The sequence below is a fragment of the Dermacentor albipictus genome, unplaced genomic scaffold (genome assembly GCF_038994185.2).
Source record: "Dermacentor albipictus isolate Rhodes 1998 colony unplaced genomic scaffold, USDA_Dalb.pri_finalv2 scaffold_25, whole genome shotgun sequence".
NCBI lineage: Eukaryota > Metazoa > Arthropoda > Arachnida > Ixodida > Ixodidae > Dermacentor > Dermacentor albipictus.
In genome coordinates this window covers 257041-274645 of record NW_027225579.1, presented here as the reverse complement: position 1 = coordinate 274645, position 17605 = coordinate 257041, and the positions used below count along the sequence as shown (strand labels likewise).

General features: G+C 48.1%; 1 protein-coding gene across 1 annotated transcript in view; it reads right to left on the bottom strand.

Annotated features, from left to right (window-relative positions):
* The window catches only part of LOC135914814 (O-acyltransferase like protein-like), a 106582-nt gene extending 96945 nt beyond the window's left edge, over positions 1-9637 (bottom strand). The window contains exons 1-3 of the mRNA XM_065447742.2: positions 9494-9637; positions 7922-8121; positions 7414-7505 (exon numbers count right to left, since the gene is read on the bottom strand). Coding sequence (XP_065303814.2) covers positions 7414-7505; positions 7922-8121; positions 9494-9637 — 436 coding nt within the window. The remainder of the gene's footprint in view (positions 1-7413; positions 7506-7921; positions 8122-9493) is intronic.
* Between the last annotated feature and the right edge of the window lie 7968 nt (positions 9638-17605).

Sequence of the window (17605 nt, the reverse complement as noted above, 5' to 3'; positions counted from 1 at the left end):
TACACTGTCTCACTGAAGCTCTTTTTCTGGGGCTTGTGATGCACGGTAGACAGATTATGTGGAAGTAGGTTGCCGTGAACTGCGGTAATTGGTTCTTCACCATCCTCACAGTCATGATTTACGCTTCCTAGAGATTTGTTTATGAAGCTGTGTTCACATTCAGTTGACGGCAACGACTCTAGATACTCACTCAGCTCACGAGAATCAAGTTGCGCTGTTCGACCGTCTGGCTGTCTTCTCGATGTAATTCTTGGCACTGAGGTCTGTAGAAAGTTCAGAAGGTCATCAAACGTTCTTGGACCTTTGAGCTGGACATGACTACGGATCTCGATACACAATCCTTGCGTTATCAAAGCTAGAACAGCAGAAGACGACAGCTTCGGTTCTGCAGAGAACAATAGGCGACGCTTCTCAAGACAGTACTCAAGCAGAGAACCACCTGTATAACTGAACCGTAGTGCCGCATCCCATCGTTCTACTGCGTTGCCTTCGAAAGCCCCTAAAAAGTTGCTTTTCCACAGTTCCCAACATGTTGTTCTATGATCCATGAGTTGGACGTCATACCATTTTCTGGCTATACCGCCCAAATAGCGGCGCATATGCAAAATCTTTGTGTCATCGGAGTGCCATATATTCTTGTCACAGGCGTACTCGAAAAACCACAGCCAGTAGTGTGCATTTTGCGAGTTTCCTTCAAAAACATCTGGTTCAACAATGCTTCGTGCTGACTGCTCTCTACTAAGCGCTTGGACGAAAGTTCTCATTATTTTGATCTGTTGTATAATGTTCCTTTGCAGTTCCATATCACTCAAGTGGAGGCTCACCTTCCCGGCAGGCGTTTCCTCTTTGAGGGTGCCACGTCGTCTGGGTTCCAGAACGAGTTCGCTCAGTGTCTGCAGTTGTAGATTCACTGTCACCGATCCTGTTTGCACAAGGGCTTGGCGGCTGATTGCAGCTTGTTGCAGCACCACGTTGATCAGCGCGGTAGAACTAACTTCAAGAGGAAGGTCCGTCGCTGGCTCACCGTGCACTTGGTATCGGGTGAACACAACAGACTCCGATGACGCCTGGTCGACGAAAAACGTCACCCGCATGGCTTGTCTTCGAAAACTGTCGGGTGCGCCAAAATGTAGCGTTCATAACTAGAACGGCAACAGAAATGACATAATTGAGACGGGTGTCGTCCGCCATTTTATTCCAACTTCTTCCTTCTCATTTCTCCCCTAGCCCATTCATTCGTCTTCTTTCATGCGTCCAGCGCAGACCGCTTCAATATATTTGTTTGTTTGTTTGTTTGTTTGTTTATTGGTTTCTTTCCAATACAAGGAAAAAGCGAAGGGAGAGCTAAAGGCTACTAGCCTGACGAGGCCCTCCCTCCGTATACAGTTTCGACAACATTACAAAAGAGATTTGAGAAAAACAGCACACACATTTGTAGTTACACTCTACACAGTTCTATGTCATAGAGGATCTAGTTCATATCACTGCACACAAATATATAAAACAGATTTCTTGTCATAGATGTGACAGAACGGGAAAAAAAACATATGAACGCAAATGCAAAATGTCAATCATCGTAGCGAACATATGAAAAAAAGAGAAAAAAAGGCGACATCCAACACACAGTAAAAGAGCACTGTTTTACAGACAAACGCTACATATGGTTTTAAATGAGATGTCACTGGTAGCGAATTTCTTTCTCGATAACCATTGTTTTGAATGTTTTTTTCTTAATCGATTTATTGAGGTCGACATCATCTGGAAGTTTATTTAGAAGCACCGGAATTTGGTAATTTAAATGTTGTTTTCCATAATTCGTGCGTGTTCGAGGCTTTCTGCGCTCTTGCCTTCGAAGGGCGAGCGTGTGTGTTTCAGCGGGATTGCTAAATGCGTGTAGTTTATGTTTTTGTACATACTGCAATAACTTGAAGCAATAAATTTCATCAGCTCTTAGCAGAGAATACTTTACAAACAGTGGACCTGTTGGCAAGTCTTGTGGGTGTCCTGCATATCTTTCGAGTAGGCGAAGTACACGCTTCTGAAACTTTAGTATTCGGAGGTAGTTTCTACTAGAGGTTGTACCCCAAACCAAAATACAGTAGGAAAGTCTGGAATAAAAGAGAGTATAATAAAGAGAAACTTTAAGCCACAAAGGTATAAGTGAGCTTATTCTATACAAGCAGCCGAGCGATCTACTGAGCTCCAAAGCAAGATTATCAATGTGGGTGTTCCAAGACAAATTTTCTTGGAACCATACTCCCAGAAATTTTTTGGGAGTATGGGAGCATACATCAGTAATCGTAGTGTGGCGGAAATTATGGAAACCTGAGACAAACCAGCTGCATTAGGAAACAGCGGCGGAGGATTCCACCTTTGAGACCTAAATACACATGGATGTTCTACCATTTATGGCCTCAAACACTCATGCTAGCGTGCGGGACGTGGCCACCCAGGTACCGATTTCCAAGTCATCGGTTTGAAGGATTCTAAATGACGGCCATTCACCCATACCACCTTAATCAGCACCAATGCTTGGAAGACAGGGACCTATAGAATCGCCTAGATTTCTCGGATTGGGTCCTCACAAATGCGGGTGCGTCACATGACTTTTTGAGCAACATCATGTGCACAGATAAAGCCAATTTTCGCGAAAACGCCCACGTAAATTGGCATAACGCACACTATTGAAGTGCCTCCAATCCACACTGGGTAAAGCGCAATCGGCACCAGCACTAGTGGTCGTGCACTGTGTGGTGCGGAATGTACGCCGGTGCTATCAATCGGTCCCATCTTCTTCGATCACAGACTGACTGAACATCGTCACGTGCATTAAATCCGTGGAGTGGTCGATGAGTTTCTCAGCGAAGTCCCGCTTTCACGTATTCCCCCTCTGTGGCATCAGCAATGTGGGGCATCCGCATGTAGCAGTGGCCGAGCACGGAACTGGCTGGATGGGACTTTTTATGCGCAGTATATTGGAAGGCATGGGCTTGTAAATTGGCCGGCTATGGCTCAGCTGCCCTCGCTCCACTCGATTTCTTTTTTTAGGGTTATGTGAAAGTTTGTGCTTAAAAATTAAATTCTGGGGTTTTACGTGCCAAAACCACTTTCTGTTTATGAGGCACGCCGTAGTGGAGGACTCCGGAAATTTTTACCACCTGGGGTTCTTGGAACGTGCTCCAAACCTAAGTATACGGGTGTTTTCGCATTTCGCCTCCATCAAAATGCGGCCACCGTGGCCGGGATTCGATCCCGCGACGTCCGTACTCAGCAGACCAACACCATCGCCACTGAGCAACCACGACGGGTGAAAGATCATGCTTACATGATCAAGACAGACGTCAGATTAGCTCAAGGCAAGGATAAGGGTGCCTGCCCTAGAATTCGAGCGTCGGTCATCAAGAACGTCACTGAAGATGTGATAAATCGGACTCGGTACTGCGTGGCAGCAGAAGAAGACCTATTCGAACACGTCCTCTAGGCCGCAGCTGGTGTTCAACAGGGCTTACGAATTCATAGATAATAGGGATGAACTGAAATTCGCAGTTTTTTTTACTCTTTGTGCAGGAATCCTGAATGCCTAATCGGTTTATTTAGAAGTGGTATATATAATTTTTTTGGACGCATCGGTTTTGCCTTTTCTCTAGATGTGGGTCAGTCCTCGGTCTGTTAGTTTCGCTTTTATTTTTTGGCACGGACTTGTTTTTGCAGCACGCATACACTTTCATGAAAAATAAATCCGTCACTTTATTGTGGTTTCTGGCGCGAAATACAGCTGCGCGCACATTCTTTCGATGCGGTGCTAGCAGGAGCTCTTGTTATCAATGTGATCAGTCGGACTTGAGGGACGGATAATAAGTGGGTCCTAGAAATGAGAGGAAGGAATTGCTGCGAAACGCGAAACCTGCTGTTGGTGCTCCTTCCGTAAGTGACGCGCTGTCTCTTCGGGCTTGCTACAGGCAATGCAGTTGTTTTCAGTCAGCTTGTTTGAGGGCGCTGCTTTATGATGCGGGTGGGAGCGCAGTCATGTGGTATTTTTCATATTTCGTGATGTTTCTTTGCCAGTCGGAAAAAATTCTACCCAATTAGTACGTCGCTGAAAACACGTTAATTAGATGTCATTTGGGGGTGCTACAAATGTCCCATTGACACTTTGACAATTAGGACAGTACTTGTCGAGTTAGATAAATAATTGCAATTACCGAAATGAATATCAGTAACAGAAAAATTACTGGTGGCTGGAGTAGCGCTACTGTTCTTTTTGAAGTCTTTCTGCATCATAGTTGGAGCACCCTGTATAATTCATTCAGAAACCGAAATGAGGCCAAGCCGGATTCACTCGAAATCAGAATGAACAACAGTCATGCGCAGGAGCACTGATAGTGGGACTCAGAGAAAATGAAGCGAGAAAGGAAGGTGAAGCAATATTAGTGATAGCCAAGAATACGACAATTATACGAAGGAAGATTACACCACCGAGAGATGCCAGATCTTGCGTGGTGCGAGAGGAATCAGGCAGTGATACTGAACTGTCTCCTACTATGAGGTCTTGTAAAGTCTCATATTCTCTGGCAGGTGAACTATATATATGGGGTTCGGAACGCTGGTCGGGTTCCAACTGCCCCCCCCCCCCCGAAAATATGTAAACTCTGCGCCTGGCTCCCATCGAAATGCGGCCGCCGCGACCTGGGTTCGATCCCTCGTACTTGGGCTTGGAAGCGCAACACCAAAGCTACTATACCACCGCGGTACACGGAGGTTAATGAGAATGAAATAGAAGTCCTTCATTTGCCGTACGGCCTTAGGAAACTGTTTATGCTCGAGTTGATTCATTGATTATACGTGTGTGCCAATCAGGGAGTATTAGAGGTACATTGTGGTAAGCTTTTTATAACGACCGTCATTTCGCATTTTGCGTTAAAAACAAAGAGCTCTACAGGTTTGCTTGCAGGAGCACTGTCACAGCGCGAAAAAGCGTAAACTACAGAGCTCTGAAAATTACACCTTTCGAGAAACTACAACTTACTCATTGTTAGTTGTAAAGACAACCAGCCGGATGACCAGGAACAGATGCATAGGGTGTCCCAGCTAACGTTAGCCAAGCTGTTCAACGAGAAAAAAGAACGGGATTAAAACAACTTGCTGCAAGACACGATTTTAAGGCCTACGGTGTACGGTTATCAGACCGCTGACGACGGAGCACAGTAGGTCCTATAAGTGTATCATGTTTCATGTTTGTTCAATCTTCTATTTTTTTTTAACAGCTTGGGTAATGTTAGCTGGGACACACCGTACATCTGCATGACCTGGCTCAGGTGAGAAGTAGGGGAGCCGAGGCAAATCCTTCCTTGCCATTTTATGACGTGTTGGCACGACTAACTCGCTACACAGAGGGTTTGCATAAGCCCGACATTGTCGGCATGAGTCGCCTTGTCGGTCCTAAATAGAGTTATCCAACTAATGTCATCATCATCATCAGCCTCGTCATCCTCATCCTATTTATGTTCACTGCAGGACGAAGGCCTCTCCCTGCGATCTCCAATTACCCCTGTCCTACGCAAACTGATTCCAACTTGCGCCTGGAAATTTCTTCATTTCATCACCCCACTTAGTTTTCCACCGTCCTCGACTGCACTTCCCTTCTCTTGGCACCTACGTATTCTGTAACTCTAATGGACCACCGGTTATTTAAGTGACCACCGGTTATTAGATGGCCTGCGCAGCTCCATTTGTTTTTCTCTTAATGTCCATTAGAATATGGGCTATCCCCATTTTTTCTCTGATCCCCACCGCTCTCTTCATTTGTTTTAACGTTTAGCCTAATATATTATGTTCCATCGCTCTTTGCGTGGTTCTTAGCTTAACTACAAGCTTCTTTGTCAACCTCCAGGTTGCTGCCCCATATGCTATCACTGGTAGAAGGTAGCGATTTTACAACTTTCTTTTAAATGATAGTGGTAAGCTCCCAGTCTGGATCTGGCAATGCCTGCCGTATGCACTCCAACCCATTTTTATTCTGGAAGTTTTCTATTCATGCTCAAGCTCTTTGTGAATAATTGACCTTGACAAACGTACTCCTTCACAAATTGTGGAGCCTGACTGGCCATCCTGAAATCTTGTTCGTTTGCCAGACTATTGAACAGTATCTTTGTCTTCCGCATAATAATCTTCAACTCCACTCTCGCACTTTCTCTGTTAAGGTCCTCAATCATTTGTTGCAATTTGTCCCTAGTGTTGCTGAGATATTTGCCATTGATCCTTACTCCTAAGCCTTCCCAGTTTAATAGATCGAATAATTCTTCCAAGTATGCAGTGAATAGCATTGGAGATATTGTGGTTCCTTGCTGGACCTATTTCTTTATAGGCATCTTCCTACTTTTCTTGTGTACAATTAGGTAGCTGTGGAATCTATGCAGATATTTTCTAAGACATTTACGCAAGCGGCTTGTACTCCTTGATTTCGTAATGCCTATATTGATACAATGATGTGGGGCTCCCGCACAGCGGGACGGCGCGCGCAAGGGTCGGCACCATGAAAGGCGATGAAGCCTGTAGGCTGCACGCTCTTCTTCTGGCCCGCCATTAAAGAGAAGCGTCTACTTTGTAAGACTCCGGCTTCAATCTACCTTACATTTTTCGGGTGGAGTACATGGGTACATGGGTAAGTGGGTACATGCTACCACTCCCAGATCAAACACCGCCTATAAGCCCAGTACGGAGTCCGGTCGAGCGGACTCCAGTTCAAGTACGGACAAGCCTTCGACTTCAAGGACTGCCACCTGAGCACGAGCCTCTACACAATCCAGTCGGAAGGATGAGTACCTCAGTTCCATCTTCCTCAACCGCACCGACCGAGGTCGTCCTTAACCAGCCGCGAATCCCCATATCCTTCCAAGAGGACACCTTCGAAGATGTTGAGGACTGGCTAGATCACTTTGAGCGAGTCAATGGCTGGACTCCAAAGCGCAAGCTACGCAACGCCTACTTTGCCCTCGAGCACTATGCGCGCACATGGTTTGAGAACCGTGAGGCGGCCTTATCGACATGGGACGAATTCCGACGGCAGCTAATCAGCACATACGCCAGCCTCGATCGCAAGGAGTGAGCTGAATCTGCAATTCAGGCGAGAGTACAGCGGCCGAACGAAAGCGTCGCAATGTTTGTCGAAGATATGTGCCAACTTTTCCGACACGTGGATCCATCCATGCCGGAAGAAAAGAAGCTCAGGAACGTGATGTGCGGCGTCAATCAAGAGTTATTCGGTGGCCTAATACGCATCCCACCAAAGACCGTTGCAGTGTTTCTCGCGCAAGCCATATCAATGGAAAAGGCACTGCAGCAGCGAACAAGGCAGTACAACCGCGACATGTCGATCCTATCGCATGACCCTCTCCCTATACCCTTGGACAATACCGACGCCTTGCGGGAGCTTATTAGGCTTGTTGTCCGGGAAGAGCTTCAAAAGCTTCAGGTGGCTCCGGTATCGGTACCGCGACTCGCTCTGGCTGAGGCCGTCCGGGAGGAAATCAGGCAGACAGTACAAGACCCGGAGCGAAGCGAGACACCACAACGAGAGGTACGGCAGCCACAGCCTCGTATGTCGTATGCGGAAGCTGCGCGAAGTTCGTTGTCCCCGACGTTTTACGATGTGCGCGACGTCCCGGACATTCATGGTGTGCGCGCCGTTGAAGAAGCAACCGGCGACTTCAGGACTCGCCGCACGCCATTCATGGCTGAAACACGACCACCCCGCAAGAGCGACGTATGGCGCACTGCAGACCGGAGGCCCTTGTGTTTTCATTGCGACGAAGCCGATCACCTCTACAGGGCGTGTCCTTACCGCCGAGCTGGGCTCCGTGAATTTTCACTCTTTGCGCCGTGCCCGCGCCTTGGTGAATGCCCCCTCGAGATTGAAGCATACCTTGCGGACGCCAGGACCTCGTCTGCCCCACGATTCCGTGAACACCGATCACCGTCATCCACCCGAAACAGGGCGTCCAGCCCCGTCTTCACGCCGGGAGCAACAAGGCGTCGCTCACCCAGCCCTGCCTCCCAGGAAAACTGAGTCCAGCGACCTGCGGAGGTGAGGTCGCTGACTTTGCGGACGCTGATGATCCTCCACTAAGACGACCGTGATATGATGCAATTGAGACGCAGCGAAAGCAGTGTAGGTCGGTGTCAGTATCTTGCGACGTACGAGTTACCATAGATGACCACGAAGTCACGGCGTTAATCGACACTCGGTGCGGAGACGTCTGTTATGAGCCAGAATCTCGCGCGTATCCTGAACAAAGTTTCGACGCAATGGAGTGGGACTCAGATTCGTACTGCAGGAGGGCACCTCATAACTCCAATGGGCCGTTGCACGGCACGAGTCAACATTCGGGGCTTCACGTACATCCGCTACTTCGTCATTCTTCCTGACTATACAGAGGACCTTATGCTCGGCATGGGTTTCCCTCAGGCGAACGGTGCCATCATCGACCTGCAAGAGTCTAGAGTCAGCTTCGCTACTGTGCAAGACATAGCGAACAGCAATGACAACGACCGTGACATCGCGCTTCGCGTAGCTGACGATAACGTCACGTTGCCACCCAAGAGCAGCGTGCTTACCCTTGTCCGACGCGACATGGACGATGAAACCGAAGGAATTGCTGAAGCAAACATCCCTCTGCTTCTTAAGCGCCCCATTTGCGTAGCCAGAGGGCTTCTTCGGGTGCGCAACAAGTGTTCAGTCATCTTGCTAACAAACTTTAGCAACGAATATCGGCATGTACTGCGAGGAACCACAATCGCATTTCTTCGCGAAATCATTAATGTTACTGACATTGCTACATTGTAAATCCCATCGTCTCAACAATCTGAGCTACCCAGCCTCAAAGAGCGGATTCACGTTAACGCTGCTCTACCAGACCATCAGAAAGACCATCTACTGAGTCTCGTGAATGAATTTGCGGAGTGTTTATCAACGTCATCAAAAGTATGGCGCACGTCCATCACAAAGCACAGCATTATAACGGACGAGTCCGCACGTTCCGTTCGTCAGCATCCTTACAGAGGGTCTCATGTGGAAAGGGAAGCGATCAAGCATCAGGTGAAAGAGATGCTCCAAGACGACGTGATCCAGCCGTCCACGAGCCCGTGGGCCTCCCCTGTAGTGTTAGTCAGAAAGAGAGACAACACACTACGCTTCTGTGTAGATTATAGAAAGTTCAACCGTGTCACCAAGCGCGACGTTTATCCATTGCCATGCATCGACGACGCATTGGATCGTCTACAACACGCCAATTTTTTTTCTTTGTTGAATCTTAAATCATGGTATTGGCAAATCGACGTTGATGAACAGGATCGTGAAAAAACAGCGTTTGTGACACCTGACGGGCTTTATGAGTTCAAAGTTCTCCCCTTCGGTCTCTGTTCCGCAGCTGCCACCTTTCAGCGGATGATGAATACCGTGCTTGCTGAACTCAAACTGCAAACCTGCCTCGTATACTTGGACGACGTGGTGTTCTCGAGCACGTTCGGCGAACATCTCGCACGTCTCGAGAGTGTCCTCGCGGAGACCCGTACTGCCGGCCTCACCATCAAGCCTGAAAAATGCTACTTCGGGTTCCAAGAGCTCATATTTCTTGGCCATGTCGTTCGCCCTAAAGGCGTCCGACGAGACCCCTACAAGTTAGCTGCCATAGCCGAGTTTTCGCCACCCACAGGCAAGAAAGCTGTCCAACGCTTCCTTGGTTTGTACGCATATTATAGGCGCTTCGTCGAGAGATTCTCGAGAATTGCTGAGCCTCTGACACGGCTTACACGCGACCATGTGCCTTTCATTTGGGCGGACGAGCAGCAGCAGTGGTTCAATGAATTGCGCAAGCGCTTGCAAGCGGCCCCAATACTTGCTCATTTTGACGAAGACACTGACACTGAAATTCATACTGACACCAGCAATACGGGTCTCGGCGCAGTTCTTGTGCAGTGGCAAGCTGGTGCGGAATGCCCCATTGCTTATGCAAGCCGAAGTCTCGCCAAGGCTGACAAAAACTACTCAACCACTGAAAAAGAATGCTTAGCGGTTGTGTGGGCAATTGGTAAATTCCCACCCTACTTGTACGGTAGACCCTTTAAGGCTGTCAGCGATCACCACGCCCTGTGCTGGTTTGCGAACCTCAAAGATCCTTCAGGCAGACTAGCCCGTTGGAGCCTGCGCTTGCAAGAGTATACCACATTACAGTTGTCTACCGATCTGGAAGGTAGCACAGTGACGCTGACTGTTTGTTACGCGCACCACTCCCTACGACGTCATCTGACTATGACCATGACTTGCCATTTGTTGGCGTTATCGACACCATAAAGATGGCTGAGCACCAGCGCGCTGACCCTGAGCTGCTACCGCTGATCGAGAACCTTCAATGAGCTGAAATTGTTTTACCCCGCTCACTCGTGCGCGGCTTATCATCGTACTTGCACACCAACGTCCTCTACAGGAAAAACTACGCAAGCGGTCCCAATACGTGCCTCCTTGTCGTGCTGTCGGCGCTGTGCCGAGACATTTTGCAAGCCTGCCATGATGAGCCATGTGCGGGACACCTGGGATTCGCTAAGACATTAGCAAGAATACGACAGAAGTATTACTGATCCCAGCTTTTTTCTTCTGGGCAACGGTACGTGAAGACGTGCCGTGATTGTCAGCGCCGCAAGAAACTACCAGTTAAACCGGCGTGCTGTCTCTACCATGTGGACCCTCCTCAAGCACCGTTCCAACAAATAGGAATGGATCTACTTGGGCCATTCCCAGTGCAACAAACGGATAGTCGTCGCTACCGACTACTTAACCCGGTACGCCGAAACTGAAGCTATACCGCAAGCAAACTCGTATGAAGTGGCGAAGTTCTTTGTACGCCACATCGTCCTACGACATGGTGCACCGTCTGTTCTCATGACCGACCGCGATGCAACATTTACAGCTGAACGTATGGAGGACGTTCTCCAGTTGACGCATTGCTCTCACCACAAGAGCACTGCGTATCACCCTCAAACCAATGGATTAACTGAACGTCTGAACAGAACGCTGGCTGATATGCTCTCCATGTATATCGACGTAGAGCACAAGTCGTGGGATGAGATTTTACCCTATGTGACCTTCGTGTATAACACTGCTGTACAGGAGACTACACAGTTTACGCCATTCGAACTTGTACACGGGCGCCACGTCACGACAACACTTGACGCCATGCTACCTCTGGTTGATAATAGCCCGAGCAGAGAACACGCGGAAGAATTCGTACAAAGAGCCGAAGAGGCACGCCAGCTTGCTCGGCATCGTATCTGGAGCCAACAGCATACCGACACCCTTCGATACAACCAGGGTCGACGCAACGTCCATTACAATACCGGTGCCTTCGTGTGGGTCTGTACGCCCATCCGTCACCGTGGACTCTCGGAAAAGTTGCTCCGCCGGTATTTGATCCCTACAAGGTTACACGCTGCCTCAGTGACGTGACCTGCGAAGTCGTCCCTGGGAGTTCTGACCCCGGTTCGCTCCGTCGTCGTCCTCGCGCGGAAGTTGTTCTTGTAGTGCGCATGAAACCCTACTATGCGCGTACGTGAACGCCGAGATGCACCTGAGGAGCTCCATTTCTTCTCGTCGAAATAACTTTTTGACGCGACCGAGACGGTCGCTTTTCGCATGAGGGGCAATTGACACAATGATGTGGGGGCTCCCGCACCGCGGCACGGCGTGCGCAAAGGTCGGCACCATGAAAGACGATGAAGCGCGTGAGCTGCACGTTCTTCTCCTGGCCAGCCATTAAAGAGAAGCGTCTATTTTTTAAGACTCCGTCTTCAATCTACGTTACAATATGACTGATGGTATTTCTATTGCATCAAATGCCTTTCTGTAATCTATGAAGGCCACATAGAGAGGCTGATTGTACTCTGCAGGTTTCTCGATTAGCTGAATAATGACATGGATGCGATCAATTGTAGAGTATCTCTTCCTGAAGCCAGCCTGTTCTCTTGGCTGAGTGAAGTCCAGTGTTGCCCTTATTCTATTGAAAATTACCTTGGTGAATATTTTACACCATACTGAAATCAAGCTAATGGGCCTATTTTAAATTCTTTAATGTCTCCCTTCATCTGGATTAGTATAATATTGGCATTCTTCCAGTTCTATGGTACATTTGAAGTCGTGAGGCATTGCGTATAAAGGGCCGCAAGCTTTTCAAAAATGATATCTCTTCCATCTTTGATTAAATCGGCTGGTATTAGATCTTATTCTGCCACTTTTCCCCAGGTAATATCTTGCGAGGCCTTCTAACTCCACCGTTAGTTATAGAAGGAGCCTCCGTATCCTGTTGATTACGGCTTTGAATGGAGGTATCATGGCTGCTCTGGGTACGGTCGAGGTCAGTATAGAATTCTTCCGCTGCTTTTACTATATCTTCTGAATTGCTGATGATATTACCCTACTAATATTTCAGTGCATACCTCTTGTCATATACCAAGTTTTCTTCTGACTGGTTTCAAGCTGCATCTATTTTTTACTGCTTCTTCAGTCTTTCTCACGTTGTAATTTCGAATATCCCTTACTTTCTCCTTGTTGATGCGTTATGACAGTTCCGCAAATTCTATCTGATTTCTTGAGTTGGAAAATATCATGCTTTGTCATTTCTTTATTAGGTCCTTTGTTACTTGTGAGAGCTTACCTAGTTGTTGCCTTGTTGGCTTACCTCCAACTATTTGGAAGGATTTGATGCACTTTGTAGACGATCACAAGGAAGAAGATGGGACAGGCGCAAACTAACAACTGAGGTTTATTCGAGGGAAACACTTCAACATTGGCTCATGCCAGCGCAGGTGCATCAGGGTATCAGCAGCAGATAAGAGGAGAAAAAACACAAAATCAGAAAAAAACCAATGGCGTGGCTCAGCTGATCATATTTTCTAGTAAACGTGCCTCCCTATTGTAAAGTATGATCGATGTGTCACTGATGCATGCTTGTCCTTTGTTTTTTCTATAATATGCCTCTAAACATTCCTGGGCTTCTTCGTTACTGCACTTCCTCAGGATCCTTACCTGATTGAGCAGAGGCCTGCATTTATGATCTAGGCAATGTATGGGTAAATGACGTTGCTCCCGGTTTTTAATAGACCTTTCGTGTTCACGGAATCGCACGTTCAAACAGCCTATGTAGGTTGTGCCGCATGTCAGGGGAATGTGATAAATAACGCCAACTTGGCAATCTACATGGGGGTTCTTGTGTTTCACGCCACAGCCACCTTGCTTCTTTCTGGTGTGAAGTCTCCCATTGCGGGCGCAAAGGTGACTCAGCTTGCAGGGGGCCGAGAAAACGAGTGGGACACCGTGCTTTGTTGCTACCTTCAAATTGTGTGCAATTCTATGAACACAAGGGATTACGACTAGCTTTGAAGCTTTGTTGGCAACATCAGTGTTTACTTTTTGATGCACTTTTAGCCTCTTTTCGAGCGTTTCAACAATTGCCAGCACAACCACATCGGGGAAGCCAGCCTTTTTCAGCCTAGCAATTCGCATGTCGAAGCTGGCCTGTATGGTATGTGTACATGACTTTTTCAAAGATTGCTCGATAATCTGCTTAGCAATGGCCCTTTTGGTGATCTTAGAGTGAGTTGTATCATAGCGTAACAGTTGCTTTTGCGTGCGGGGGCAGAAACAGCAACAAACGTGCTCATTACCAATGGTAAGTTTGAGGTCAAGGAACTGCAGCATGTTATTGACAGGGAGCTCATGTGCAAAGGTTAGACCTAAGGCATTATGCTCAAAGAGGTTTGAAATGTCTGCAATGGCGTCGTCATACATAGAATCATTTCGTTCCTTCAGCAGCACAAGAAAATCGTCAACATACCTAAATACATGTACTACTTTGTCTGTGTCAAGTACACCAAACAAGGTGCGGTCAATAGTAGATAAAAAGATATTGCATGAAACTGGTGCTACGCACGACCCAATGTACACTCCCTGTCGCTGCAAAAAGGTTTAGTTGTTAAAGGTGATAAAAGTAGCACTGAGATAAAATTACAAAAGAGCCAGGAAACTGTCTACCGAAATGCCTGCTGAGTTTTGGAAACCCATGACATCGTTGGCTTCAATGCAGCTGCGCACTGATTCAAAAAGTGGCTGGTGAGGTATGGAGTATAATAAATCTTCTACATCAACGGAGAACCAAAATCCGATTGAGTCAACTGTCTGCAGCAGACAGTTTCTGGTTCTGGACAGTTTCTGGACAGTTTCTGAGACAGCTCTCGGATTGTAATTTGACTATTCGAGAAAACATAATTCTACTACGTGAAAACTCAAAGAAACCCCTTTTTGCAGCATTTATACTATTCACAGACCAGCCGCGGCGTCCGCCATTTGCGCGCGCCGGCGCGCAGATGTTTCAGGGGCCACGGAGCGATGCGACCGGATCCTTGCAATACCTCCAGCTGGCGCTCACCTCCGCCGCATGGCAGCCCATGTAAGATGTCGCGTTTCTACCAGAAAGCCTGTCTTCGTGCATAGCGTTCGCGGCCAGCGTTTTACGGTAAATATAACGGTTACACATGCCCCAGCTGCCGGGAAGCGTGAGAAGCAGTCAGGGATCTTTGACTGCTAACGCGTTCCACTCTCAAATGCGACGCTTAATGTCCTTCACATTTTGATCTTCATTACAATCTAAGGGTAGTAAACAAATGTCTAAAAAGTCGCAACAAATGTTCAGTCGCAGCAATGTTTAGTCATTCATATTTAAGGTACATGCTTGTTCTAAAAAAAAGAAACTCGTTCCACGAACCATATCGAGTTAGATTGTCAAAGTCTACTATAGTATTGTTTTGTAGCCTGCTGGGGGGGGGGGGGGGGAAGGGGTCTATGCCCATGCCATCTGGTAATCACGAAACCTTGTGGGCACATCAGCAGACGCATCAAGTGGCAATCTCGCTGCTAATCACACTGCGAAACAGTGTCACGACACGGCATATCTTGGTTTAACCACAGCAGCTCGGTTGAAACTGCATAGCAAGCCCAGTATCCCTACCATCCTAGCTGCGATTTTGTTGCAATGGCTCATTCATCAAGCGGCAGCGCTCGACTATTGCGTAGTGCTCGCCGCTGGCGCTCACCCACCTCACCTACTCTTCCTGTAGCGGGAGACGTCACCCGCGCCCCCAGATGGGCGAAATATCAGGGGTGGTTCGCGCCCTTGCAGTTGCCGCACCCCTACTCACCTCCTCCTCTCCAGTTCGTGACGCCACCGGCGCGTACGCTGACCAATCAGATACCTTGCTCTGCACTGGCAGGCATTCTCAAATTATGAACAGCAGGCTGCCACTATCCCTCAAAAGGAAAGTGTAGAACAGCTGTGTGTTACCAGTACTCACATATGGGGCAGAAACCTGGAGGCTTACCAAAAGGGTTCTGCTGAAATTGAGGACGACGCAACGAGCTATGGAAAGAAGAATGATCGGTGTAACCTTAAGGGATAAGAAAAGAGCAGATTGGGTGAGGCAACAAACGCGGGTAAATGACATCTTAGTTGAAATCAAGAAAAAGAAATGGGCATGGGCCGGACATGTAATGAGGAGGGAAGATAACCGATGGTCATTAAGGGTTACGGACTGGATTCCAAGGGAAGGGAAGCGTAGCAGGGGGCGGCAGAAAGTTAGGTGTGCGGATGACATTAAGACGTTTGCAGGGACAACATGGCCACAATTAGTACATGACCGGGGTAGTTGGAGAAGTATGGGAGAGGCGTTTGCCCTGCAGTGGGCGTAACTAGGTTGATGATGATGATGATGATGATGATGATGATGATGATGATCTTTGAGATTGTCATAGAGGTACAAATTTGTGTCAATAAACTATTTCCCGTTTCGGGAATTCACCACTGATGTAATTCGAGAGCTATATTACTTGACTAAAGGGTAGATGCTTGGATTGTGTACAAAATCAACATCGTTAACGAGTGTTGTCATGACAGAACTTACACAAAACTGAATGCCGTAACTGACCGGAGCCCGCAGCATGGTTTGTTCCAGCATTTTGAAGCAATTTATGCACTTGATGTAACGCTTTGTCGTCGTGTTCATAATTCTAAACGCAAGAATGGGTCCTAAAATTGCGCCCAAGGGCCTATATTTAAGGTGGCATGCACTGCGCGTGACCAGCGACATGTATGGCATTTTCGTTGGCAGCGTAAGGATAGACTTTTCAAAAAAGTGCATGGTTGTGGAACAGCGCTGTAACGACGTCCCATCGCATGCAGCGTTTGCGTCATACATTTTAGTATCGCTGACTACGAGCACTCGAATACTAAATGTAAAACGGTCATTAGTAATCAAAACGGGCCAAAATGCGGCAGTATATGGATGCGCTGATGAGTCTAAAGGGCGTGACTCGTAAATAGCACTCATAATTTTGCCACCGCATGTCTGCATAGCAATATGTGCTTGCGAGAATTACGCACTATATCAGATTCAAGACGTCAAACACGAGAAATTATTCCTTGAGTATCGTAATTAAGGGAAGAAGAGCATTCACGCGGTTATGCTCGCGCAAATAACGTGCCTAACAGTTCTTTCGATAATGCTCTTGATTTATGCGAAGTTGAGCGCTCAATTAGGCTACGACTCACTGCGCACTGCCCAGGGTTCCAGGTCTGAGAGTCCGCGAAACATCTTGAATAGGGCCAGCGAGCACTGCGTGGACACGGGCGCTTCAATCAGCGCCTGCTTGACCCACGGTGGCACTTGGCGCGCCAGGCCGCTCGCGAAGCGCCGAATGGTGTCTGCAATGTTCTCGGTGGCGTTCGCCGGCGAAACGGGAGACGCGGTGGCGCGGGAATCTCCATCGTGCGTCGACGTTGACACGAGAGCGCCGTAGGAGAGCGACGCCATCAAAACGAACCAGAGCCACGCGCACATTGAGGGCCCTTTAAGCTTCTTTTCCGCTGTACATGTGGTGACGAAAGTTGAAGGATTGAAAGTGCCGGCAGGTTTTGCTGCCAGAGCAGTGAGCTGGCCAAACTGTAGTGTTGCTGGTGTTCCTCGCTCAGAATGTTGGTGCGCAGAGCCGTCTCACGGCGGCTCGACGGAGCACTTTGTTCACAGACGCCGCCGCGAAGGCGCCACGCTGCTCGTCCAGGTCGTCGGCCGGCGTCGTTGGCGGCAGTCGGGCGCTGACTCTTTCCCGACGGCGGCCACCCTCTCCCCCCGTGGGTTCGGGTCGGGCTTTCCGTTTCCTGCTTCGCGTTGGCGGGAATGCATTGCTGTGCCTCCCTGCTTGGTTTTACTCCTGAAATCTAAGCTGAGAGCTCTGCCACGATTACAGTTGGGTGCATGCACGAAATGGACGCAACAGCTTATATAAATACTTCAGATTGAAATAATGTCATTCTAGAACACCAACCAGAGCAGCGGCAAACCAAGAAATTTCCAGTGCCAATACTGGGGAAAAAAACTAGTGCGATTTTTTTTCTGTCTGCTTTCCTTCAAATCATACATGAGGCGTGCTAAGGCACCGCCACGTGCTTCGCGCGCACCGCATAGTACGCAATAGGATATAGTTCGGTGCTTCGGCATCGGTTATACGGCC